This window comes from Rattus norvegicus, chromosome 16 (assembly GCF_021556685.1).
Source record: "Rattus norvegicus strain SHRSP/BbbUtx chromosome 16, alternate assembly SHRSP_T2T, whole genome shotgun sequence".
Classification (NCBI taxonomy): Eukaryota; Metazoa; Chordata; class Mammalia; order Rodentia; family Muridae; genus Rattus; species Rattus norvegicus.
In genome coordinates, this window is record NC_141549.1 from 66,947,730 (window position 1) to 66,965,202 (window position 17,473).

A 17,473-nucleotide genomic window follows, 5' to 3' on the forward strand; every position below is an offset into this window, starting at 1 on the left:
ATATGTACAGGACCTGGGAAGACATTTGAACTTTGACATTCAAAGTGGCGTGTCTGAACTAAGTGTACAGGTCAGAGTTCAACTCTACAAACTGCTCGTCAGACCTGCAGCTGAAGGCTTCTAACTCCTTTCACTTAGAATCTAGCCTTTTTAATTTCTACATTCAGAGTACATGTACGAATGACACCGGAGTTTCCCCACTCACTCAGTGGTTTAAAGTCAACTTTGGCTTCTTTGCTTTTCCTTCTCGTAGTCTGAAGATGTCGTTATAGCGCATAATCTCAATGACTTCCCCTTGTCTCTTTAGTTTCCTCTTCTGAATTGTGAGATCCTTGAGGTCAAGTGTATTTTGGTTATCTGGGAAAGCTTTGATTTAATTTTCTGATTTAGATAGGGCCTCCTATAGTTCAGTCAAGTCTTGAACTTTCTTCATGGCTCAAGAATTCCTCGTCCTGGAATTACATGCATGTGCTACAAGGGCTTTAAATCATAATGGCCATGTAGTAATAACAATTGACATATGCTTTATTAAGGTCTTTTTGGGTACCAGGCCTTACCTGAGTATTTTATGTGAGTGTTCTAATTTAACCGTAGAGTAGTAAGAAGTGTCAGGTGCTATTACTACCTACTGTGTATTATTTTTACTTACAGTGCTGCTGGTGCTGGTGCTGGTGTTGTGGTGATGGTTGTTATGACGGTGGTGGTCATTGTATGTGTGTGTGTGTGTGTGTAATACCACAGTGTGTTTGTAGAGGTCAGATAAAAGTGGAGTCAGTTCTCTCTGTGGTTTCTGAGGGTTGAACTCAGGTGCTCACACTTTTACCCCTTGAGCCTTCTCATGAGCTCCTCGTTGTAGTTTTGAGGAAACTGAGAACTGAAAAGATTTGTAACTTGCTCACGGCTTTGTACACAGGGAATCTAATTCCGCAGCACGTGTTTTAAATCACCCCTCTGGTAGAATACATTAGCAAATAACAAAAGCTATTTTCCTCTTAAAAGTATTAATTTGATAAGGGTAAAGGCATCAGCAGTCAGTCCTTTGAAATGTCTGAAGATGTTTTGATAGGTAATTATGTAACGAAACCCTTTAAAATGCATTAAGACACCATTGATCTTGTTTTAGTGTATGGCGTGGGGCAGAGTGGAGGGCGATGTCGCTTTTTCCTACCTCCTTTGCACAGGGCGGGAATCAGTTCTCCCCAAACCGTTTCATGTCAGACAATGTGCGCGTCATCTTGTCTTCAGTTATTGGCATTTCAGAGGGGCTTCCTGCAATAGGATATGTGCTCGGTCGTGGATAATGGTGTGCTTCATCTCAGTACAAATGTGCTGACTGTTTGTCTCCGTGGATAGCTAATCTATGAGATAAGATTAACGCTATTGCCAAAAAGAAATAGAACAGCTCTTTTGAAGGGACATCATTGCAGATGTTTTATAAGTGATAATTTTGGGACAAAGTAATAGTAAGCAATTTATGTCTTTGAGGAGGAGTGATGAAAGGTGAGCGTGTTGTTTGAATTACGATGTAAATATTTCCTTTATGCTAAACCTCTTCTATTCATTTCTTGTCTTGCCTCCTATTCTGACTTATGAGATTTGATGTTATCTGGTGTTATTTATGCCTCTTATGGACGTGTATGTTTGAACCAGATACTCCGATATGGCTTGTACTTTTTGTAAGGCATACATTCTAATAGGAACAAAACAATATTGACTTAAATGGCATTTTTCCTTTTGAACCTTAGTTTTCCCTGCATATTTTCTCTCATGTAGGTATCACACTCATTGCTGTGGATGAGGCTCACTGCATTTCTGAGTGGGGTCACGACTTTAGAAGTTCATTCAGGACTCTGGGCTCTCTGAAGACAGCACTCCCACTGGTAAGCTTTGCCAGATCTGGTGCCCCCGCCCCACCCATCCCAGCTGAGGATTGACCCCAGTGTTTCTGCCACCAGGCTAAACCCCCAACCCCACTTCAGTGTCTCGAAGTGGCATTTTCGTCAAGTACTTTCCAGGACGGGGTCACGTCCAGACAGCTCAAGACTTCTCTATAAAAGGGAAGGGTATCAGATGTGAGCAAGGGGGGCTTATTTAGTTTTTAAAATGCTATTGTTGGCTTCCTTTTGAAGTTGGCATGTAGCTTATTAAGGCATAATAATTATCATTAATTATTATTAATAACAGGAACGTCCAACGTTTGACATTGAGCTACTCCGGTGTCATCTACAAGGTTCACACTCAAGAACCATAAAATTGTGTTACTCAAAAACATCACAAAGATGTCTCAGTGTTTTAAGTTTGTGTGCAGCTTTGTCTCGTGTCACATTCCTACTGTCAGGGCACAGGTTGGATGCTCTTCCCTGAGACAAGAGCTGGAAAACAAGTATTGAATATACCAGTTAAAAATGGCAGTTACCATTCCTTAGTGACAGGGGATACAGTTCCAAGAACCCATGGATGCCTGGAAACACCCCTTCAGTGTAAATTGTGCACAGGGGAAGAGTTTTTAGCATGAATATCTATGACAGTATACTAACAAAAGCGACCACAGTCCTTATCCCTGACCCTGTGGATCTTGAGTAAGCAGGGTTTGCAGCACCCAACCCCAAGCACTTCCTAGCTTGACTGTGTGTCTGGTAACCGAGATGGTTAGTGAATAGCTAATGGGGGAGAGCATGAGTTGTGTGGATGCTCTGGACCAAGGGGAGGATGGGGTGACATCATTGAGACTACAGTGCAGGGGGCTGATGGTGCACACCTTGAATCCCAGCACTCAGAAGGTGGGGGTAGGTGGATCTCTGTGAGCCTGGTTTATGGAGTGAGTGCCAGGACAGCCTCAGGCTGTCCTGTCTTAGGGGAAAGATAAAGGAACATATGTTTTGTTTTGTTTTGTATAATTTTTCATTTAGTATATTCAGACTGTGGGTGATTACAGGAATCTGAAATTAGAAAAAGCCACTGTGGTTGGAGGGGGTGGGTGCATAGTAGATAAGGGGGTGGGTGTGTAGTGGATGGAGAGGGCCTGTGAACATAACTTTTAGTTTTCTGAAATAAGTGGCAGGATCGTGGGTTCTGGTTCCTATGGGACGTGCTGGTTTCATTTTTAGGAAGACCCCAGTGCTACTCTCTAGACTGGCAGTACCATTTTGTGAAGTCAAGTACAGTGACAGGTGCCTGATCCCACACTATAAGACAGAGAAGACACAGGAAGCCCACCCCTCCCCACAACTGGGTGAAAAGAGGGCTTTTATCTACTTAATTGCTATTGACTCTTTGTTGAAAATCTTTTGAATGTGTTTGTGGCAGCCTGTTGGGTTTTGTTTTTGTTGTTGTTTTTGTTATTGTTGGTTTTGGGGGTTTTTGTTTGTTTGTTTTGATCTCTAGTCTGCTGTATTAATTTTGATTGAATTAACGAAGTGGCCTGTATTTATATATTTAGGTCCTGGTGATAGAAAGACAGTGTGCACAATCTTCACAGTTAAATGGGTTAAACCAAGAAAAACATTGAAAGTTTTCATCCTTTCTGTGAGATTGTCTGACTGAGTTTCATCAATCATCAATCTTACATATCAATAGCAAATTGCTATGTTTAAATTACCTTTTTTCTGTTTGGGTTGTCTCATAAAGATTTGATTCAGCAGTGATTAAGGAAACAAGTCAACAACAGTAGCAAACGAATGTACTTTGAGATCTACATGTGTGTCTGGCCTGGGGTCAGACACTCTGATCTCAGTTAACCTTCAGCACCGTTCGTTAAGTCAGCCATTAATACCATCAGATTTTTTCAGTTGTCAAAGGACAGCACGTTTCCCTTGTTTTCTTTCTTTCCCAGCCTGCCCTTCTCACCTCCTTTCTGTTCCTTTGTACCTTGATGTTTTATTAAGGTTGGGATCCCTGGTACACTGCTTTGGACTTTCTCTCTTCTGTGCTCAAATACCATCCAATTATGGTGAACGCACAGATTTACAACTTGGATTTGTACCACCAAGAGGTGACTGAGTTCCCCTGCCTACTTGCCAGCACTACATTTTGTTTTAGCAGTTTTATTGGATATAAATCACACACATTATAGGAAATTTATAGGCTACGTGTATACACGTAATTGCAACGTAAGGGCTTGCTTGCTACTTGGGTTCCTAATAGGTATCTCAAACTTACGCCATCCAAAACTGACTCCTGATGTTCTCCCCACACTCTCCGCTTTTCCCTCAGACTCGCTCACCTTTTTTTTTTTTTTTTTCTTTTTTCTTTTTTTCGGAGCTGGGGACCGAACCCAGGGCCTTGCGCCTGCTAGGCAAGCGCTCTACCACTGAGCTAAATCCCCAACCCCGCGCTCATCTTTTTTAATAGCAGCACCAGAGAGTTTTGCCCTGCAGCCATGACTAAATAAGAGATTCCCCTGCCTCGGTGTCCCCAGTGCCTGGGTTGCAAGTGTGTACCACTCTGCCTGGCAGTGCTTTTCTCTTGACCACTCTGCACCATACATTTCACCAGTAAGGAAATCCTGTGAGTGATCTTCCACGGCTACACAGACGCTAATTGCTTCTGTCTTGATCGCTGCCACATCCATGGTGCCAGCCTACATCATCCTTCCTGTGGGCTGTTTCAGCAGCTTCTTGGTTTCCATCTTCAGTCGATTTCAATAGCGCGTTCTAGGCGATCCTTCTGAATCTGTCCTGTGGTTCTGTGTCTTCCGTGCAGTATGCCGTATTCACCCAAGGAAGGCACGGACTGACGCTACCACACCTCACTGAGGTTTGTGCTGTGTCGTCTTGCACTGTCATTACAAAGTGACGGCATCAGATTCTTAATGGAATCCATCACCGAACTAAACCACCAGGTGAGCTCATAGCCCTCATTATCCAATCACCTCTCAGGGGTTGGGTCTATTACCTGGAGATTCACCCTTCCACACCCAGATGAGGCAATTTGTATCTAAACCAGACCAAGAGGGAGCTTTTCTTTTCCTTTTGGTTTATAGAAGCAGGGTAGTGTCTGGCAGTTGCTCAATAGTTACATGAATCAATCAATTAATTCTGGCCAGAAAGCTGGGGATTAGCGAAGTAACTTCCCTATATAGGTGTTATAAACGAGTTGGGTAATAAATAGCTATACCACAGTACACTGTGCTGATTTCAATGCAAATGGCTTGAAAGAGACAAGTTATATTCTCTGCCCTTAGGTAGCTCGTAGTCCAGTGAAGGAGTTGAGATCTGCATCCAGGAAAGTAGAAGCAATAGAAATAAATTATACATTATGCGTGGAATGGCACGGGCCATACAGAAAGACGAATAGCGCCTATAGCAGGGTCCGTACATGGGGGGGCAGGGCAGATGAAGGTGTTCCCACAGGGCAGGTCACTGTTCCCACAGGGCAAGTCACTGAGCACTGCTCTGAAGGACTGGCTCCCACTGGTTTAATGAGACAGAGAGCTGTGGGATTGGAAACGAAGAAGGCTGCTTTTGTAATCCTCGCTTAGGCCTTTGATTCTAGGATTGTGCTAAGGGAGTGTTAAATATTTTAAGCGGTCCTCGAATACTCTTCAGGTGGAATTAAATATTTTATTATCTCTAACTCTGGACATAATGAGCTCGTTTCCAATTCTCCCAGTGATGAAACAGCATGTTCCTACAGTTACGAGTCTTGGCAGGTTTGTTCCTCCAGCAGTGGCTGAAGATCCTTTTCCCCTGTGTTTTTAAGGACTGACTCTGTTAGGCGGTGGTAAGAAACGCCACCTGGTGGATATTAGTTTCCTTAGTCACCTTGATCTTACCGTTTTGATCCTGTTATACTGGGATTACTGTTGGATTCACTACACCAAATTAGTATAGCAAAGCTAAAAATGCTCAAAATCACCAAATGATTAGCATGAAGAGTCCATTTGGAAGGAATCACAAAAGGAACAGCCAGGGGAACGTTCTGCATAGCCTTCAAATTTGTATATAAGCAGGGGGACATATTTTCCAGACCATGAGGTATATAGACTCTTCCTATTAATTTGTCATAAGGACCAATTGAGAAGATCAGAATGATAGACACCAAGTAACCAGAATAAGAGATTAACTAAAATTGCATCAGGCAGAGAGTAAAGTAGTTACAGGATCCAGTTTAGAAAAAGGATAGTTATATTTTCTCTCAGCCTTTGTTTCATGGATTGTATAATTGAGATTCACCTAAATGTTCAGCGCCGTAAGATTAATCTGCATTATATTTATATTTATTAGGTTTTGTGGCTTGCTTTGTCAGCAACTGATGTCTCTTACCAAGGACATCAAGGCTGGCCAACCTGATTTAGCACAAGAGCAAATTCCTTGTGCTAAGAACTTGATATTAGTAGACACCAGTGTAATTCAGCATGTGACCAATTCTCTTCTCAAAGTTAAACAGGCTAGACTATAATTGTGCTGTAGCCGCAAAGACGACCTGGAAGGAGCCCGTCAAATGAGGATATATGGCCCCATTTCTCCATACTGCTTCACGGGCTGCTTATAAGCATTGTCCTTGACTAATATTTTCACATTTTAAAATGCGGAAACTTCTGAGGGATCTGTTCCATTCATATTAATTTTCATAACTGTTGTTTTTTATTCTACTTTTTAGTTGTAATAACAATATTCCTTACTGTGTCTTTGGAATGTTGCAGTGAGTTTACAATTTTTTTTTTCCTGCTAGCGGCCTGCTTGACTGAGGACCTTATAAGAAAAATGGAAGTTTTTACTAAAAGATCTGGCAACCATGTAGCTCTGACTCTCATTTCACTTTTTCTTAAGTCGAGCTCTTGTCAGAGTCAGTGGGGAATGTGCTAGCATTTGAAATTTTCCACCATTTAAATTTCCATGCAGAAAGGAATCTCCTCCATTATTTTGTGGCTATACCAGTTAAAATGGAACCTTTGTAAGTGTTGGCTCTATACTCTGAGTAACATTAAGCACTTAGCATGTTTTTGTACATATTTCATGTATGTCATGTTCAGATACACATGTGTGGAGTCCATGTGCGTATGAAGGCTACAGGCCATTCTCGGGTGTTGTTCCTCGGGTACAATCCACATTGTCTTCCAGAGACAGGATCTTTCACTGGCCTGGAGGTAGCCAAGTGGGATGGACTGGCTGGCCAGGGAGTCCCAGGGACCTCTATATTTCTTTTAGATTTGGAATAAAACCACCACCCTTTTCCTTTGATTCTTAAAATTTTGTTCAGCCCCTTTGCTTAAGCAAAGTTCTGATCAGTAAAGTTTCCTTAATAACCCTTCTCAAATCCCCTATCTCGTGCTTACTAATAACACACATTGGTGATATGAATGTTTATTTAACTGATAAGTTCTCAGGAAGACTCAATTTTCTGCATAATTTTCCCAGGGAACTTTCATTAATTCCATTCTTGTTTTATATCAGTTCTTTGTTATCCCGCTCTAGCTTTCGGAGCCAGGCCTCTGACAGTGAGAAACATAAGTGTAGCAAAAGGTGAGCAGCAAATATCCACCAGGGCAGTGAAGGGTCGGTCCAGGGGGTCCAAGCACCACCTTTGTCAAACAGCGCCTTCAGGACCCTTGGCACCGCCATATGTACATACATATGTGCACACACACGTCTGGGTGTTGTGACACACACTTGAAATGCCAGCTTGTAATACTGGCACCACACTGTTGCTAAAGCAAAGGGCTGCACAATATTCTAAGAATCAAAGAAAAAGGACAGCGGTTTTATGTCAAGTATAAAGGAAATACTGAGGAAGGGAAGGAAGAATTAAATGAGGGTTGAAGATTGAACTTTCATAGAAAGCCAATATTTGGATATAATAGGTGGTAGGAACTAACCGTGACCTGTTAATCCTATGCCAAACTGAAACAGAATCAAATTCAAATAGAGGCAACCTGTCCAGCATTTCTGTGACCACAAGGCTTACGACACCAATCAGAGGGAAGAAGATACTGAGTTTAAAGAAAATTGATTTTATCGTAATGTTAATTTTTAGTTAAATTGCTGTTTGCGAGTGTTAACAGCTCTGTTAGGATTTGTCTAGTCAGAAAACCCCTCCCAATTAAAAAAAATTACTGTTTGCTGTCTTTGTTGCTCTCTCAGTCTTCTTACGTAGTCAAGGAAGACTTTAGAAGAAAATGTATTTTGAAAAGATATATAATCAATGAATACAATTTCTGAGGAAATGATTTTATGTATAAGTAAAGCTTGAAAGAGACAGAAGTTGTCAGAGAAGGAAAAGCCATAGTGAGATGTGCTTCCTCTCTGTCCTGTCTCTCATGTCTGATCCTTCCTTCCCTTCACAGCTCTTGTATCCACTCATCTGTGGTCCCCACCCGCCCTCAGCCAAGGCTGGTCCCTGGCGCATATATATGTGTGTGTGTGTGTGTGTGTGTGTGTGTGTGTGTGTGTGTGCGTGTGTGCGTGTGTGTGTGAATTTAGGTCTTTATGTTTATATAACAAACGCTTCCAACTGTGCCAACCCACTTAGCATGTTTTGATATTCTGTCTCGTTTGATATTTGTGGCTTGACATATAGCCATTTTACGGAGGTGAGACACAGCAACTTAGGGGTTAAACAGCACGGTCCCACATCTAATAACTGGTGTTCTTTTTTGTTTTTTACTTTTAGTTTTTGATTCTTTTAGACAGGGTTTCACTGTGTAGCTGGGGGGCAAACTCCAACCCTTTTCTCCTTTTCTTCATTCTCCTGAGTGCTGGGATCACAGAAGTGTGTTCCCACCCCAACAGGGTCCTCTAACCTAGGAGTCCTTATTGTCAGGCTTTTATATCTGTTATAGTATTTTATATCGACCACTAATCAACCATTGTAATGCTTGATTAGAGAATCTGAGTTCTTCAAAAACAGGGCTTTGCATGACTTAATCACTGAATATACATTCCCAACATAGAGAACAGTCTGATTATTAACCAGAAGATTAATGTGGAGTTACATTTTTAAGTGGTTTCACAAATTTAAAAATAGACAATACAAAAAAATGATCCTAATTACTTGGTTTCATTGAATTGGTTTATTTTTGTATGTCTTTGGATAAGTTTTAATCTAATTAAGTTATTTTAATTGTAACACTAGCTGTTTCTTAATTAATTTACTGCCGAGGACCAAACCCAGAGCCTTGACAGGCTAGTATTTTCCCACTGAGCCATGCTTTTAGCCCCTTAACTGTTCCTTTTTGTATATGACTGAAAATAAGCTTTATTTTTCTAAGCCAACAAAAATTAAATAATGCTTGAAGTTTTGTCTGAATCTATATTTTTATTGGTAATATTTATTTTATATTGGGCATTTTCATTTTTATTAATTTATATTGTTTAAAATAATGAGTTTTATTATGTTTCCATAATGTATATAATATACTTTGGTCATACATATTCCCTAAGAGACTGTATTTTGTTTTAATTTAAGTCAAATTGTATACATATTTCTTTGCAAAATAGCAAACTGTATACACATTTATAATTAGATAGAAGATAAATGCTTTAATTAGTTTATGAGGTAGTCACAGTATTATGTTTGAATAATTTTATTAGGATGCTGTTTCCTCTGTCTGTAACAGGTAACAAAATATTTTTAAAAAATTGAATTCTTAGCGATAGAATAGCCAATGACTTAGAAATAAATTTTAAGACAGCCTTTTTTTCTTTTCTTTTTTTTCTCGGAGCTAAGGACTGAACCCAGGGCCTTGTGCTTGCTAGGCAAGCGCTCTACCACTGAGCTAAATCCCCAACCCTTTTTTTCTGATAATGAAATGGTACCATGGTTGAGTGTATCCCCATTGTAATAGTGATACAAATATGAAACAATTACATGGGAGTTACTTTGCTGGCCTACCGTGAATTTCCGAATGAAATTGTGTATTTCCTGCTACTTATTGTGCCTGCTGACCCTGCTGCTTGCCCATTCGAGAACTGCTAGGAAACAGCCTTTGAGTCGGTTGCTTAAAGATTCAGGTAGTCACACGTGTCTCACTTTGTATGCATTTGGTATATCCAGGATGGCATTGAGAGCTCAGTAAGACCAAAGAGAGGTTGCCAAGGGTGTTGGAAGACTCTTCCAACACCTGAAAAGCTGAAAAGCCAGGTGCCAATATAATTATGATGAAAATGAAATAAAAGATGAATTGATTTACGTGGCTAGGTTATTAAATTTATAACCCTGCCAGAGCGTATGTACTGTGAGTTGCAGATTATTAAAAAAAGATATAATCTCTGCCTCTATAAGAACTAATATATAAATGGCTAATAAGTAGTTTTAATTTAGTGGAACAAGATAAATCACATTGAAATCTTACGGATTTAGTGTTTGATTAATTAAGTAGAAGATAACTTTTCTCTTTTAAAAACATTTTTCTCTTTCCTTAGGGCATGCAGCTCGCTGGTAGAGAACGCACTAAGCATGCCCAAGGTCCTGGGTTCCCTCCCCAACGTGACAAAAGGAAGTAAATGTTCGAACAAACCAAAACGATAGCCTGAGTGTCTTGGACATAATTCCTATATGGTCATGACTGTTAGTTTGTCAGAAGACAGTGAAAATCAATGAGCTTCCTGCCTTTTAAAAATCCGTTTGTATTGTATTTCACCCAGGTTCCAGTCATTGCCCTCTCTGCTACCGCGAGCTCTTCCATCCGGGAAGACATTATACGGTGCTTAAACTTGAAAGACCCTCACATCACCTGCACTGGGTTTGACCGACCCAATCTCTACTTAGAAGTTGAACGGAAAACAGGGAATATACTTCAGGATCTAAAGCCATTTCTCGTCCGAAAGACAAGGTGAACGTAGAACAATAGAGGATGTTACTTTTAAAGGAGTTATTTTACTTTTTCTATCTCTTTTTTTGATGTATATTAGTTCCGTTAGGATTTCATAGAGCAGTTTGATCATATTCACCCCTTGTTACCCTCGCAACTTGTCCCAGGTCCACTCTATCACTGCACTGTGCCCCAGCTTTTCACCATCTTTCATTCGTAACTAACACACCAGTTCTCCTGTGTGCTGTCCATATGCTCTGGGTACAGGGAGTCCACGACTGTGTGGACAGCTAGTCAGGAGCTGTACCGCTAGGGGAAGCTACTCTTCCTCTCCCAGAAGCTACCAGCTGTCTACAGTGCATCCCTCGGTCAGGCGTGGGGCTTGATCTAGTGCAGACGGCCGTAACTACTCGGAGTCCATGAGTGCAGTGGTCCTGTCACAGCCAGGAGCCATTGCTTTGCTCCAGTTTTCTCTGACCACTGGCCTTACCCTCTGCTGGTCCACTCTCGCATGGTGTTCGAAGCATTTGTATTTTGTAAGGGCGGAGGAGGTGTGGGCAAGAGCTAATTCTTCTGATACAGTTATTCGAATAGGACATATGCTTTTAATAATTTACAACTAAATGAACAAATGACACGAGCTCTTCTTATGCGTTCTGTCTGCCTTACTGATTAGATGATCTCTCTCTGTTGGAGGGACTTTTAAAAATAGTGTGTATGGAGTCTGTACTGTTCCAAGGACTCCTAGATGCTCTTTACCGGCGATCTAGTTAAGTCCTCTAGCATAAGGAAGTGCCTATGTCCGTCTGTATTTTACTGACGGGCTGTCCGTTAAGATCTGTTTTGTAAAATACATTTTGCTTCATTGTGTATACTAAGAACCCTTATAATGCCATGTCCTCTGTCCTGCCTGCTGAGTGAAACACTGGTATTTTCATTATGCGAAGTGTTCTGAATAGTGCAACATAATTTCCTCCCGCCAATACCAGTACAACCTAAATCCATGTGAGTAAGAACATAGAGTGTTTTCAGTGTTTTCCTCTTCCAGAAAGGGTGAGAATGGAAAGCCGGGTCCTCGGTTAAGAAAGGGCTAGATTTCCTCGTGGCTGGTACTTTAAGCAGCACCTGAGCAATGCTTGCCGTTCTGACTAGGGCAGGAATGTGCTGAGCATACTGATCGTGCTTCGCTGCTCGAGCTGAGCCCTTGAATCCGTTGTTACAAGTCCCTTTCCCAGTAAAGGGACAGGTTCTCTTGTCACAGGCTTCTAAACTGGATGTTTCTGTAGTCACATCATTACCTAACCTCTGACCTTTGGTTCTTTTCGATGCACATTATTTTTAATATCTATGGTTATTTTTTATAGAGAGCCTCTTCTTTCTTAAATATATATATTAAATATATATATGTATATATATATACATATACATAATACATATGTATTTTTTTTAAAAGTGCCTTCCCCGGGGGAAGATGGCTCAGTGGTTAAAAGCACTGACTGCTCTTCCAAAGGTTCTGAGTTCAATTCCCAGCAACCACACGGGGGCTCACAACCACCTGTAATGAGATCGGATGCCCTCTTCTGGTGTGTCTGAAGACAGTGACAGTGTGCTCATATACAAAATAAATATTTTTAAAAAAAGTGCCTTCTTCCGTCTTCTCTTTGTGATACTGTGTTTTCCCATTTGGCATCGTTTGCCTTATAATATCTCGTGCGAATACATTCTCATATTTATATAAATCCTGGTGGTGGAGATAAATTTTGAGCCCAGATTTCTATAATCTCTCATAACACATCTATCTCCTTGGTGCTACTTGATGTATTCCACAGATAACTTCTAGGTTTATCATCTGCAGACACAAGCCTTAAACCTTGGAGTAAAATTTTATCTTTCAATCTTATATAATATTTTATGCAACAATGAAATATTCTCTTATCTCTTAAACAAGAAAAGACTAACCTATTGTACTGACTTTCTAGACATATTTGTATCCATACCTTGTAGTTTTAAAATCAACTTTTTTCTAAAACAAAATCATTTCTGGTTTTAACTTTAATTTGGGCCAATATCGAATGCCAGAATTTTGCATTCATACACTACATTTCCACATTTTCTTTCCAGAAGGTTTTAGAGTTTCAGGGAGTTGAAGTGTTTTTCCGTCTGCCGACTTCTTTAAGACTTTTACTTAGTAGAAGGCAAAGATCATGAAAGACGACCCCTAAACTACGATGAAACACACATGTAACGGGTGCGTTTGCTTTCTCCATCTCTCTACCTCTTCCCCACCCTCTCCACAGTTCTGCCTGGGAATTCGAAGGTCCAACCATCATCTATTGTCCTTCGAGAAAAGTGACAGAACAAGTTACTGTTGAACTTGGGAAACTGAATGTAGCCTGCCAGGCATACCACGCCGGCATGAAAATTAGCGAAAGGAAGGACATTCATCATAGGTTCCTGAGAGATGAAATCCAGGTACGCGGACCCACCATCTTTCTTTGAATTCTTCATGGCAAGTATACGCATCTGTCAAACATTTATGCACCAGTTTTTTTTTTAAACAAAATTGTTGTATTAAGCACAGTATCACTATTCTGATAAGGGTAATCACTGTATAGTAAAAATGGATGTACTAAACCCTACAGCTTAACGCACATAGCAAATAGGATCGGTTACTGAGCTACACAGAGAGGCAACTCTAGCTCTGTCAAAGCAGGTTTTGTAATGAGTGACTATCGAGGAAGATGAGATTTGAGGAGAGTTTAAGTATGTCAAGTTTACCAGGTCAGTAGGTAATAAGAGCAAAGGTGACAAGGGCAAAGGGATTAGCTATAGAGCCCCAGGAAGAAGCAGCAAGTGCAAACACACTGTCACATGAGTATAGCCTGGGCTCAGAGAGGAAGTAGTTTGGAGTGGTTGGAGGGGAAGGTGGGCGGTAGGAATGGCACAGTCACGGGACACTGAGAGAAGTTAGACCCTCACAGGAAGGCTGCGTTGGGTGGCCAGGCAGCTTAAAGATGAGAGGCATCTATGGGTAATGATGCTCACCTGCCACCCGAAAGCATCTATTGTCATCCTTCCTGTCCTTTCCAATGGGAGGAACAGCTCTAGGGCTTATGAGAGGCTTTTGTGCAGATTTATTGATATTTCCCACTTCAGCAATAGGGTACTATGTTGTATGTGTCTGGCTTACTGACTGTCTTAGGTACTCTTCTGTTGTGCTACTGACCAAGGCAGCTTACAGAAGAAGTGGTTTGCTGGGGCCTCCAGTTTCGGGAGGGGCCTGTGGTCACTGTGGAGAGTGTGTTGCACTGAGGTAGGCATGGTGCTGGAGCACGGTGCTGGAGCAGGAGCTGGAGCAGGAGCTGGGGAGCAGGAGCTGGAGCACAGTGCTGGAGCACAGTGCTGGAGCAGGAGCTAGAGCAGGAGCTGGAGCATGGTGCTGGAGCACAGTGCTGGAACAGGAGCTGGAGCACGGTGCTGGAGCTGGAGCAGGAGCTGGAGCATGGTGCTGGAGCAGGAGCTGGAGCATGGTGCTGGAGCAGGAGCTGGAGCAGGAGCTGGAGCACGGTGCTGGAGCACGGTGCTGGAGCAGGAGCTGGAGCACAGTGCTGGAGCAGGAGCTGGAGCACGGTGCTGGAGCACGGTGCTGGAGCAGGAGCTGGAGCACGGTGCTGGAGCACGGTGCTGGAGCACAGTGCTGGAGCACGGTGCTGGAGCACAGTGCTGGAGCACAGTGCTGGAGCACAGTGCTGGAACAGGAGCTGGAGCACAGTGCTGGAGCACGGTGCTGGAGCAGGAGTTGGAGCACGGTGCTGGAACAGGAGCTGGAGCAGGAGCTGGAGCAGGAGCTGGAGCACGGTGCTGGAGCACGGTGCTGGAGCAGGAGCTGGAGCATGGTGCTGGAGCACGGTGCTGGAGCAGGAGCTGGAGCACGGTGCTGGAGCACGGTGCTGGAGCAGGAGCTGACAGCCTAAGCACCATGCGGAGAGCTAGCCAGGATGCCATGAGCTTTTGAAATCTCAAAGCCAGCCTTAAAACCCACCCTTTCCAACACGGACACACTTCTAATTCTCAAAAAGTTCGACCACCTATGGATCAATATTCAAACATAGGAACCTATGCGGGCCATTCTCATTCAAACCACCACACTGCCAATGTATACTTTGATCGAAGCATTAATGTTTTAAAAGATGGCTTTAAAAAATCTTCAGTGATCTTTCATTACAGTTAATTTGTGAAGCTTATCTATTTACCTCCCTCCCTCCCTCCCTACCTACCTATCTGTATTTGTGCATGCCCTGCTGTATTTTCTCTTCCTAATGCAGAAAGTCAGTAACACGAATCCATATTATAAAAGTTAAGGTTTATATTAGCTAGAATAGTTGCCAGCATCAGATTGTGGTTTCTCTAACAGCTGGTCTTGTAGAATCCTTCCTGGTCCTAGTTCAAAAGCTTCACATGTGTTTCAGGACCTTTCCCTTTCTTAGCACGGTGAAATACATGCTATCGTCAGTGTAGGATTGTCTGGACTCAGTCGTCTGGGACTTTTTGTTGTTTGTTGAGTGCCTACTGAGTTGAGAAGTGTGATGATTTCTAAGCAGACTTCTTACAGTGGATTTTATTGTATGGCAGGCACAGAGGCGACCTCTGCAGCTCCTCACATGGACTGAAGCTTAGCACCATTTCTATTGTGTAATTTTAGACACAAAGGGAACTTCCTTTCTGTGGTGTATCCTCAAACCCCATGTCCGTTAGCCTTCCATTGTTTGTTTATAACTGTTTGTTCTCAAATGTTATCCCAGCCCTTAGTTTTCATCCTTCCTACATTTGCCAGTTTAAGGCGGATTTTTCTTTTTTAATGAAATGATGAATGGCTTATTTGGTAAAATAGCTTTCATTTATATCTGAAAAGTGAATAGGTGTAGTTTGGAAATCTGGTTAATAGATTAGTTAACATCAGATGAAAAAATAACCCAGTGAAGCTGCGAATTCCATTGGTTATTAACTGCTAGCTGGATTGAACTGGCTTCTTCACCCTCCGCTTTCACTGTCCACACCTGTGCCGTCATCCCCACTCTCTCCCCCAGCCTTTGCGTGTCTGGTTTGTTTAGGAGCTTCTGTTGTTTTCCTTTCCTCTGTTCCTCCTTTCTCCTTCCTGTCGTTCTCCTGGACGGTCCTAGAACATACGCTGCTAACATCATTACATTTTACTGTTGTGTCTTCAATGAGACATCTTGTCCCCTCCTGTCTCCCAAGCCTTCGCTCTGACTGTGGAGGTGTTTATTGCTCTACCCTGACATAATTTGCTTATGATGCTATTTTAGTTTTTGTCAGTTTTTATGATTCTCTACTGATTCCCCATTAAAAATGCTGAAACTTCACCAGCCTTTCCCTCCCATGTCTGCAGCCCTGGACCTCTTTTCTTTCCCTGTTGGTTTAGATCTTAACTCTGGTTAGCCGTTTTATGGTTGCCAACTTAAGTATCTTACCTTTAATCTTCATAACACATGGTTATGGTTCTTGCACATATTTTTTATATTCTTATTATTAAAGATTTTTTTTCTGGGTACTCATCCCTAGTTCTCCCGTGAGTTTTCCCCAACTGTATAAACTTTATTTTGGTAGGTTCCTTCACATTGGTCATTTGACAGTTTTATGCTCCTGGTACTGACCCATCTTAACGATTCCTCATTGGCTGCATTTCACTTGGTGTAATGACTGATATTATCCTTAGAATGATGCACTCTCACACCAGGAGAGGACACTTGAAACTTGGTCATAATACAAAAACTTTACTTACTATAGTAACTGTTTCCCATAGCTTTGGGTATCCGGAGAAACTCCTTTATTTGCTCCTTCTTATAGAGATGAACAGAAATCACAATTTATGGTCACTAACTTTTAATCTGTACTTGGATAGGTTATGTTTTAGTCTGTATGTAAGTAAAGTTACATTTAGTTTAGTTTTACATTGGTGAGCAGTTACAGTTTGATTTTGTAAGTTTAGTTAAGTTGAATGTGATTTTGACTGCGTTGTTGTTCATTCCCAGTGTGTTGTAGCTACTATAGCCTTTGGAATGGGCATTAATAAAGCCGACATTCGCAAAGTTATTCACTACGGCGCTCCCAAGGAAATGGAGTCCTATTACCAGGAAATCGGAAGAGCTGGCCGTGATGGACTTCAGAGTTCCTGTCACTTGCTCTGGGCTCCAGCAGACTTTAACACAACTAGGTAAAAATGCTTATTCTTTTCCCCATACAAATTCCATTTTTCCTTTCCAAGAAAGTATCTGAGTCAAAATGTCAAGTGATCTGCAAGTGTGTTTAAAGGGGGTCGCCGCTGAAAAGTGAGCAAAGCCAACAGAGTGTCCCTGAAGAGTGTTTCTGGTAAGTCTCATTACATAGGGGAGCCCACTGGAGTTAACAAGATCAGGACTCTATCTGGATGTATAGCATATAGGCCGTGTGACGTGCTGCCCTGCTGTACAGCAGTGAGCAGCTCTCACACTTTAAGTCCTTGGGTGATCTGGCCCCAGTGTTCTATGGCTCCAGTGTTTATGGCCCCAGTGTTCTATGGCTCCAGTGTTCTATGGCTCCAGTGTTTATGGCTCCAGTGTTATTTAAGTAGGTACCGTGTATTTTGCTTTTCCTCCCAGTGCTATAGTGGTGCTTGTTCTAAAAGACATATCCAATTCTTGTTCAAGTGTCTTTACTGTTGTTTCC

General features: G+C 41.9%; 2 protein-coding genes across 1 annotated transcript in view; both read left to right on the plus strand.

Moving 5' to 3' along the window:
* Positions 1-17,473, plus strand: part of Erich1 (glutamate-rich 1) — a gene marked incomplete at its 5' end in the record, with an annotated part of 52,793,804 nt that overhangs the window by 36,077,170 nt on the left and 16,699,161 nt on the right.
* Positions 1-17,473, plus strand: part of Wrn (WRN RecQ like helicase) — a gene marked incomplete in the record, with an annotated part of 134,549 nt that overhangs the window by 66,513 nt on the left and 50,563 nt on the right. Inside the window, 4 exon segments of the mRNA NM_001427071.1 lie at positions 1,774-1,880; positions 10,584-10,771; positions 13,048-13,222; positions 16,801-16,982. Coding sequence (NP_001414000.1) covers positions 1,774-1,880; positions 10,584-10,771; positions 13,048-13,222; positions 16,801-16,982 — 652 coding nt within the window.